The sequence below is a fragment of the Gymnoscopelus braueri genome (assembly GCF_963280865.1).
Source record: "Gymnoscopelus braueri genome assembly, chromosome: 9".
NCBI classification, from domain to species: Eukaryota; Metazoa; Chordata; class Actinopteri; order Myctophiformes; family Myctophidae; genus Gymnoscopelus; species Gymnoscopelus braueri.
This window is the reverse complement of record NC_137610.1, coordinates 16,079,617-16,089,811: the sequence shown is the minus strand read 5'-3', so window position 1 is coordinate 16,089,811 and position 10,195 is coordinate 16,079,617. Positions and strand designations below refer to the sequence as shown.

The 10,195-nt window shown below is 41.0% G+C and overlaps 2 protein-coding genes across 2 annotated transcripts; one reads left to right on the top strand and one right to left on the bottom strand.

The window, feature by feature from the left end:
- Positions 1-702: 702 nt before the first annotated feature.
- ankrd34c (ankyrin repeat domain 34C) lies at positions 703-2,301 on the top strand (the record flags this gene model as incomplete). The annotated part of the gene is made up of 1 exon (XM_080437435.1): positions 703-2,301. The coding sequence occupies one exon, from the start codon at positions 703-705 to the stop codon at positions 2,299-2,301; it is 1,599 nt and encodes a 532-aa protein (XP_080293561.1).
- A 20-nt stretch (positions 2,302-2,321) lies between these two features.
- LOC308091733 (retinol dehydrogenase 12-like) lies at positions 2,322-6,966 on the bottom strand. Its single transcript, XM_080437440.1, has 8 exons — positions 6,801-6,966; positions 6,628-6,762; positions 4,788-4,928; positions 4,507-4,698; positions 4,230-4,391; positions 3,997-4,113; positions 3,689-3,893; positions 2,322-3,445 (listed from the first exon to the last, which is right to left on the bottom strand). The coding sequence occupies exons 2-8, from the start codon at positions 6,698-6,700 to the stop codon at positions 3,349-3,351; spliced, it is 987 nt and encodes a 328-aa protein (XP_080293566.1). The 5' UTR covers positions 6,701-6,762; positions 6,801-6,966; the 3' UTR covers positions 2,322-3,348.
- Positions 6,967-10,195: the final 3,229 nt, after the last annotated feature.

The following is a 10,195-nucleotide window of genomic DNA, read 5'->3' as shown; positions in this document are numbered from 1 at the left end:
CAATGCACAATATGAACTTATAGATACGGGTTTTTCAAATATTTCTAGGTAACCCCCCCCCCCACACACACACTATTAAATAATAATAATAAAAAAAAATATATATATAACATTCATACAATATTAGATATATGATAGCATATAATGAGAAATTGGGTTCTTGTTCACTTTTGTTTTCAGATTTATGATTAAATGTAGCAAGCAGCTATTTTGTTAGAGCAATATGTTTAATACATTTCATTACATTTGTCCAATTAATTTACAAATAATACATCACCAATTATTCATTATCAGTGGTTTAATCTACATAGTGCAGCCACCAGATAATACCATACCAAGTAATACCAATAGATTTTGGTCGTTCGAATGTGTAGGCTATCCATATCCACTACACTTAAGGTCTAGATTCCACATGTCTATCATAAATCAGAGTAACCTAACATCAATTAGTCTAAATCACATTTATCTGTAATCTGATTTGCAACTTTTACCTTGTACCTAAACATTTCATTTGGATAAATGCTGCCACCTGCTGGTGGCAATGGCTCAATGTAACCCAACATTTTGAAGCTCAACACAATGAAATTCTTCAATACTTTTAATTTTGCAATGTGGGTTAATCTACTTTGATTATTTGATTATAGGGTTGCAGGCTATAACTGCCTTTCAACATTGAGGGAGTGACCTGTGTTTGTCCAGACGATGGCAGACATACTGGAGCTGCGGACAGATGGGAACTCACTCCTAAAGGCAGTATGGTTGCGGCGCTTGAGACTAACCAGGCTCTTGCTGGACGGGGGCGCTTACATCAATGAGAGCAATGAGCGTGGAGAGACACCACTCATGGTAGCATGCATGTCGCAACACAATGACCAGCAAAGTGTGAGCAAGTCAAAGCTGGTCAAATATCTGTTGGACAACCAGGCAGATCCCAACATACAGGACAAAACAGGCAAGACAGCCCTAATGCAAGCTTGCATCCATAAGGCTGGACATGAGGTAGTGGCCCACCTGCTTAGCAATGGAGCTGACCCTAGCCTGGAGAACAGGAGTGGAGCCTCAGCCCTGGTCTACGCTATCAATGCAGATGATAAGGAGACACTTAAACTGCTCCTGGACGCATGCAAAGCGAAAGGCAAAGAGGTCATCATAATAACCACTGACAAGTCACCGTCTGGAACTAAAACCACCAAACAGTATCTGAATGTTCCCCCGTCACCAGAGCTGGACGAGAGATGCTCCCCCACATACTGCACTTCACCCACCGACATCGATTTGAGTGCATCTCCCACACCAACCCAGGTTGAGCAGCAAAACACTGTCTTCAGCTTTCAGACAAAGCTAAAAACGTCCTCGAGCTCGGCTGCAAAACTCGCCAACGGGCCCACCTCTCCGACGCGTCGTACCGCCAACCCCAAACGTGCACGCTTGCCTCAGCTGAAGCGGCTACAGTCGGAGCCCTGGGGGCTGATTGCTCCTTCCGTCCTGGCTGCTGCTGCTGCCGCCCACGAGGAAAGCAAGAGAGCTACCTCCGACGAAGACGTTGTTACAGGCATAAATGGACTCTCATTGGCCAAAAGGTCAACTCTGTCTCGACAGAACAGTGTGGATGGTAAAGATAGTTTATTCCCTCTGGTGGGCGAGCAGCCCTGCAAAATAACAACCTCACTTTCAGGCCCGCTGACATCCAAGACGTCATACGAGAGATCTCTGAACCAGCACCAGCCACTGGCACGGCGCAGCACTGTCCCCACTGAGCAGGACGGTGGCAGCGGAAACAGTGGGCCGGCCAGTGTGAGAGACACATTGCATAGGAGGCGGATGGGGAATGATCATTATGACTCAGACTCCCAGCTCTATTCAGATTCTACCATGCTAGACTCTCCTAAGATCCCAGTGGAACGGAGGAAACTCAACAACTCTCCACTCGCTATGCTGACCACGTCTAGGGAATCTCTTGATAGCAATGCCAGCACGTCGTCTCCCAGCACAGCACGGAGACGAGCGCCGGGCCTCCTGGAGAGGAGAGGCTCGGGCACGCTCCTGCTAGACCACATCTCCCACACCAGGCCGGGCTGTTTGCCCCCTCTCAACATCAACCCCAACCCACCCATTCCTGACATTGGGGCCAGTAGCAAGCCTTCTTCCCCTCTGGCCACAGGCTTTAGAACCATAGCTCCAGTAGCACCAAACTCACCAAAGAGAGGTGGCTTCAAGACCAAGAAGAAGCTTATAAGAAGGCACTCTATGCAAGTGGAGCAAATGAAACAGCTTTCTGATTTTGAAGAGCTGGCCCATTAGTCGGCCTTGATGTCTCTGCATCACATATTTAATTGTGGTAGTACATACATACATAAATGCCATAACATTTCAGGAAATAGATCCATTGGTTCAATTCTGTAAAACCTCTTACAGCCATGTAGATGTTATAGAATGATCTGCAGTTTCTTCTAAATGTATTAAGGTAATACTGAGCAATATAGATATTCTCTCCCACATACCCAATTTGAAGAATTTAGCTCTTTTGAATTCTCAGCATCTAAATGTAGTGAATGTTTGAATGTAAATGCTAGGATTTCCTCTCTTCTAACGCTCTGATATGAGCTGAAGTGTAGGTGACACACAGGATCCATTCGTAGCCTATATGCCCTCAAGATACGCCTTCTGCATATGTAATTAGCACCATGGACAAATGTTAGAAACTATGATGCACTTGACTATGATGTAGCTTGAGAAAAATATGAACACTGACTGTTTGTAGAATATTTGTACAGTGCCTTTGAGACAACAAAACAGAAAAAGTCATTGTGTCCATACCATTAGTAATTCCAAATTATGTACACAAAATGTATTGGGCTCATATGGATGATATAAGACTAAGAAATAAGAATAAGAACACTTAGAATGCAGAGGTGTGTGTGAATGAATGAATAACTGAATGAATGAATTTGCCTTAAGAAATAGGTTAAGTGTTGGGTTATGTAAAACAGCACTTTATTGCCCAAGAGTGGGGGAAAGAATGTTATTAACAATGTTATAAAGCACATGTCATTTTCTATCTCATGTACTCAAGTAACATTCAAAGTCATAATAGTCTTCAAAATATACAGAAAGTGGTGATACTTGGCTTCTAAAATGTGATTTTACATCAGAATTATAACTTCATAAAGCTTCCACAAGAATTAACTGTGAGGCACACCTGTTTAAAAAGCTCAAAAATAAATAAATGCATAATATTTTTGTATGTAGTTTGTTGTATATTCTAAATAAATGTCTAACTCCTGTCGGACAATGGTGTTACTCTGTCACACAGGATTCCGCTGATAGTGGTCTCCATCATTTTCACCATCATCCCAGACCAACCATAGAGGCACTCAGATCCCACAGTTTCTTGGCTGCTTCATCATCCTGGCCCTGAGGAGCTGCTGGTTTAGGACGGCAGTCACTGTAATCAGGACAGATCATGAAGCTTTTAGCAAACTATGACTTTGCCTGCGACTGCTGGGGTGAATTGGCAAAGAGAACCATCGTTGTAGATCACATACCACAATACTAAATAATGCAAACATGAGGCCTGAGGCTGTTAACACAAATTCCAAACTCTGTATAAAGCCTGATTTCAAGTTAAGCTTGAAAATCTGGTATTTTTGTCTGTACAGTATAAATTAGGCTTAATAATTTGACTGACCTGTAGTACAGTCCACTCTCATTTTGCAGGCTTTCTTCCACAGCACAGTGGATCGTGGTCTGGGCTCCTTCCTTTGGCGATTTGAGCAAAATCATAAGTGGTGTATACACAATTCTCTTCCAGAGGGCTATTTGAGGCCAGAAGTGTCGCCCAAGCTCAGTTCGGATAACTCCAGGGTGTAGGCTGTATGTAGTTACCCCAGTACCTGCATAATAAAATAAAATAACACTTTTACACGGTAGTGGTACACTGACTCAAATATTGCATATTGTCTATGTGAGATATCAAAGGTTTGTGAATTATTCTACCTTGCAGTCGAAGGGCCAGCTCCCTTGTGAAGAGGACATTAGCAAGTTTGCTTTGCCGGTAACTTATCCAAGGGCTGTATTCTTTATCTAGATTTATGTCATCAAAATTGATTTCACCTGTGGAGAGTAAACACCATAGCTTAGTTTAAAAGCATAGTACTACAACAATGGCAATTTGGGACAGAAACCCCCCCCCCCCTCGATATGAAAGAGAAAGAGAAAAAAAAATGTACCTTTCTCATGAGCCAAACTGGAGACATTGACAATACGACTAGGAGTTGTCTTCTTCAGGAGATCCAACAGAAGGTTTGTTAGTAGGAAGTGACCCAAGTGGTTTGTACCAAACTGCATCTCAAAGCCATCTTCAGTCTGCCATTTTGGACAAGACATGACACCTAAGAGAAAAGGGTTCTATAAATCAGCTTGACAACTCCCATCTGTTTACATGACACTGCCAATGACATGGGCCACCGTACATCAAAATACGCAGACATTGACGCCATCAATCACCTGCATTATTGATAAGAACATCCAGCCTCTCTTCACTGGCCAGGATGTCTTTTGCCAGTTCTCGCACTGACTGCAGAGATGCCAAGTCCAATTTTTTGACAATAACATTCCCGTTGCCACTGCTCTTCCGTATAGCCTCTGCAGCTTTATTAGCCCGATCCATGTCTCTACAAGCCAGAATGACCCGTGCACCTGTAGCAGAATAGCATAACCAGCATTGTACTGTAGTTAATTGGTTTCTGAGAAACTCTAGGGAAATAAAATGTGGATATGTTACTCACCCCGGCTAGCCATGTCAACAGCTGTCTCTTTACCAATCCCTGTGTTGGCTCCAGTAATCAGGACAGTCTTCCCATCCAAACGCACTTTGCTATGACACACCCCTCCTGCCATCCATTTTTTCATAGCAATGAATCCCACACCTGCAAGGAAGTACAGCTACAGTCACTAGTCCAATGTTTGATGCGTCTCTGTTCTGATCAGTTAAAGATAAGGCCTTAAATATGTGATAAGAAAGCTGTGAGACCTGTTCAGCAGTTTTATTTTTCTCTGCCACATGCCACACTGCACTTATTTTCAACTGTACATCTTTAACCTTGTGTCATCCAACTGACTCAATATCATACAGATTTCAAATTCATGATAACACCCTTTTATACTGATTAATTTGCCTATATCATCTTACAAGAAATATTGGACCAGGCTGCAGTCAACTTAGAATACATGGTCATATATCCTGAGAAGAATTACAAGTCATTGAATAGAATCTTATTAGTTCTATCCATTGTTGTTGTTGTTTAAATGTAAGGGGGAAAAGGAGCTGGAACAATAATGTTGTAAATTGTAATGCAGGTCTCCTGGTGCTGAATCCCACTAATTAGGGTTCCCCTCATCGCTGTCCAAGGTGCTGACAATAGTTTTCTTTCTTTTTTACAATATTTTTACTTGTGAAAATATCTTCAACAGCAGGAATGCATAATTTTACAGTATTCTCTTGTCGTCCGTTTCTGTTCTGAAAGTTACAATCAGAAGAACATCAGAATACCAGACAGTCACATTTCGCTTGACATTCACAGTCACACTTCGCTTGACTGTCTGGTATCGCAAGAGACTACCTCACGCACTTTTATGAATTTGTGGAATGAAATCTTAAACGTATTGCACACCAGAGTTTTGCAACTTTCTAGAGCCACAATAGTGGGCTATCAATTTATGTAAAAAAATAATAATTTCATGGTAGGTTAATTAAGGTCTATTAAAAAGGTAGGGTATGTGATATTTTTGGTTAAAACAAAACGTTTTAGGTTAAAGCATTATATTCTGATAGTAATCATTGTTATATGGTGTTTGATCAGTAACAGAGGCCTCCCGTCTCCCCAGCTCTTTAATACAAAAACAAATGATAAAATAATAATAAAATAAATGTTCAGGTGGGTTGAACATTTTCAACCATTTATCAGCTTCAATTTTATAGTGATCCAGTTCCAATTTTGTCTGCTCATTTCTTAGTGCTATCACTTCCAATAACACTTGTTTCTGTGCACGCTTATTCTGTGCAAGTTCTCTCTCCTGATTGGATAGAATGCAAAAAAATAATAAGAATGCAGACAATGCATTTTATGTTCATTAAAGCCCAGGGAGACTCCTGTTACTGAACTGAACAAACACTCAATAAATAGCCCCATAGAATAGAGCTATAACACTTATTTTAACAAAAATATACCTTTAAATAATTAGCCTATTGTGCTGACATTTCCGACACTTAATATATGTAAACTTTTAATTTAGTGCAACCTTTCATCTTCCTCTAAAACAATGTAAACACACATGCATGTCCCAGTTGGTCTTTATGAAATGTTTATGTAACGTTAGCTTGCTACCATCCCTAGGTCATGCTAGATAGCTCCACCTAGGTACATTAATATAATTCAAGTTAAAGTGAAATTTTTAATTTAAAATAAAGCTTAATTTATACCTGGTTGCGTGCTGGCGTCGTGCTCAGTAAATAGCAGATCTACAAGCTCACCATGAGCTTGTAGGTCTGCTGTTTACTGCATGCAACAGCACCAGCACGCAACCCAGTATAAATGAGGCTTTACTTACCATAGAGTTGTCAATTACCTGTTATTGTGACTAGCGCTGTAGATATAGGATGCTGGCCGACAAAGTTTTTAATTGCGATTAAGTTCTGCATGTCTGTGGGATGTTGCTGCCTTTCCTCTACAATACAAATGGACCGAGGGTCCAAAAACGACCCCCCCCACACACACACACACACACACACACACACACACACACACACACACACGCACGGGTTTTAAATATGATTTCTATGCTTCACATATACAGAATTCCGGATTTCACACACAAGACACGAGAAACCCTGGCCCACGTATAACCCTGCCGCATGTTTGTATAACAACAACGCATGTATAACAACGGCTGTTTTGCGTTGGTTATGCAAGGTCGACCAGGAAGTGACAGTGTTGCCAGGTTTTGTGAGAGAAATAAGCAACCAGGTCTAAGAAAACAAGCCCAAAAGAAGCGAGCCCGTCTTCGCCTCTTAAACATTACATTGGCTATTTGAAATTAGCCGATCTCTACAAGCTCACAACGCGTTGTGAGCGTTGTAAATCGACTATTTTAAAAAAAAATCTTGGAGAAAATTTAGAAAAAATGAGGAATATTTTTGAATTTTTTTAAGTTACAATGTTACAATGTTTCAAAGATTTTAAACATTTTAACAACAGAAATATTGTATGGGAGGCATAAGATATTTTCAGATGGGGGTCCGCAGAAACTGGATCGCTCATGAGATCCCCGTGCACTCAAATCATGATGACATTTAAGAAGACATACAACAAGTAAGACGTGCGAACGCTGGAAGCGAACGCAGCTCGAACATATTGTGTATTTACGGACTTGTAATCCGTGTTATTTCACTGTGATGGGGAGAGAACATTGTGTGTGTGTGTGTGTGTGTGTGTGTGTGTGTGTGTGTGTGTGTGTGTGTGTGTGTGTGTGTGTGTGTGTGTGTGTGTGTGTGTGTGTGTGTGTGTGTGTGGTGTTGCATTTAAATCAGAGCATTGTCTAAATTCCTGCACTCTGGCGCCCTCTACATAGGTAGTGCATGCACACAGACAGACACACAGACAGACAGACAGACAGACAGACCCACAACCTGAGCAGGGTTACATAGTAAGCTCCACTTGGCACACAGACAGACACACAGACAGACAGACCCACAACCTGAGCAGGGTTACATAGTAAGCTCCACTTGGCACACAGACAGACACACAGACAGACAGACAGACAGACAGACCCACAACCTGAGCAGGGTTACATAGTAAGCTCCACTTGGTCCTTCCGCGTTCGCAATTACAAATATACACTACTATGCAGAACGTCATAAAATACATATTAATTTGGGTGTGAGAAACACTGGTTTAAACAACATAAGGAAACAAGCCCAAATAAGCAACTACACTTTAGAAACAAGCCCCAAAAACTGCAACCTGCAACTACGAATTTTTACAAGCAACTTTACAGAAAAACAAGCCCAAAGTCGCTTATAATAAGCAGACATGGCAACACTGGGAAGTGACTGCGCTCAGCGCGCTGATGTCAACAAGACAAATGAATCCTATTGGCTCATGTGACTTGTATAGTTTCAAGCCAGTTTAATATCTAGATATTGTGTCATTTAATCGCAGTAAAACTTAAAGGGATATTTCACTTTCAATTAAAATAAACATAACAAAATATATAAAAAAATAAATGAAAAGGGTAATGGAAAAATCACAGCCCCCTCACGCATTAGAAGGACATTCCAGGGTTTATTTTATTTGAAAGTGAAATATCCCTTTAACCTGTGCCCCCCACCCAATAAAGTATCATAATATTATTCACACTTGCATGAGACTGAATATCTAGTTCACAAAACTGAGCCATTTTCATTGATTCTCCAGCAGAGGTCGCCGTACGTGCAGGAGGCAGGAGCACAGTCTCTCATGTGCATTGATCTGAATTCCAGCAGATGGGGCAGCGACCACTTTCGATAATCCCTTAGTTCATTCACGTTTACTCCCATTCTATCCCACGAAGTACTCAAGGGCAAGGCTCACTAATGCCAATTCATAATTTAGGCAAATGAATGCTAAGTTAACAAAACAACAGGTTTCCCCTCTAGAAGAATGTTTTTTTTTTGTTTAATAAACATTTAAAGATAGCTAACTAAGATTAAGGTCTTCTTAAATTATAAAAGGGTATTATTTTCTTGGGGTCTAATATGAAATGGCTCCAGACAAAAGGACTACCAGCATTGACCTTATGCAGTTTATTATGCTGATATCTTCTTACTGATATCTGGTGATATCTTCTCATAGCGTTCCAGACTGTCTGTGAAGGTGGGGCGGGGGCACTGGGGGGAATATTATGGGGACTGTTTACATTCCAAGTCAAGGGTTCAAAGGTTGCTGACACTCAGATAATAAGATTATGTCATATTCATTGTTTCCTGTCAGCCATGATATACCTACTGCTGCTCTGCACTTTCTTCACATGGTTCTCAAGTTCAACCCCTGTTGCGTAATAAAGAGGACACAATCACCTGACCTTTGTTGACCTTCAAAATAGTCTAAGAATGTTGAACTTGTGCATCTCTCAAGGAATCAAGAAGACACATGTTAAAGTTTGAAAAATGTTAGTGAAAAAAAACTAACATATTGTTTTATTTTTTAAATGTTATGTAGCTTGTTGTAGTTTGTCATTCATGTCCTCTAGTAGTGCTCTACATGGAGACGGAGGTGACCTGTCTGGTTGGAGTTGAGGGCTGGCTCGGTTGTTTTGGCTCACCTCCAGGTTTGACACATGACTGCACACTTCCCATTCTTTCTCCCAGTATGGCAAGAACCCTCCCCACCTAAAAATAGCAAGCCTCCAAAGAGTTGGTACTTGGGAACGTGGCTCTGCGCTGTGCTCTCCAACTTCGATGCAAATAAAATAACTCAAGTTCATAAGTATAAGACAGTAGGCACCGGATTATTAGTGTACGACCACTGCTTCCGGTGCATATATTTACATATTCAGTAAGAGGTATGTTTTCAATTCAATAATTGTGTTGTGTTACAGTACAACTGTCATAGATCACGTGATCAGATCCAGATCATGTTGTCTTGACCACATGGTTCTCAATGTGGGCCCCTAGGGCCCCCATTGGTCCTTGAGGATATTCCAGGGGCCCCCAAGCCCACTGAGGAGTAGTTTAGCTTCATTGTAATTCAATTCACTTAAAATGATTACAATACAAAACGTTATAAAGTTATAAAAGCAAGCAATGTTTCAATAACACCACTATGGAGTTTATTTCTCATGTAGCTACAATTATGACATTAAGACAACAATGTAAACATTACATGTGATTTAATGGCAAGGAATTAATAATTTATGCTATGGTATTTCTGTGACATAATTATAGAAATATATAAAAAATTAAACCCTGGTCTAGACGCGTGATTTGACTAGACAGCCTAATTTGTGCGCGCGGAAATGTGCCGTGCCGATCTACAAGATCACAACTCGTGGCTGACACGATACATTGCGATCTTGTAGATCTGCTTATTTTCTGCGAAGAATAATCCGAAAGCTCTGCTCTCCTCTCCTCAGTGCTGATTGGGGCCAGCACGTTTGA

Coding starts and splice junctions, on each gene's coding strand:
- LOC308091733 (XM_080437440.1), bottom strand. CDS start 6,700: ATGCAGAACTTAATCGCAATTAAAAACTTTGTCGGCCAGCATCCTATA. Junction 4,114..4,229: donor CAGTTTGGCTCATGAGAAAG/GTACATTTTTTT, acceptor TACTCTCCACAG/GTGAAATCAATTTTGATGAC. Junction 3,446..3,688: donor GAGAGTGGACTGTACTACAG/GTCAGTCAAATT, acceptor TCCTGATTACAG/TGACTGCCGTCCTAAACCAG.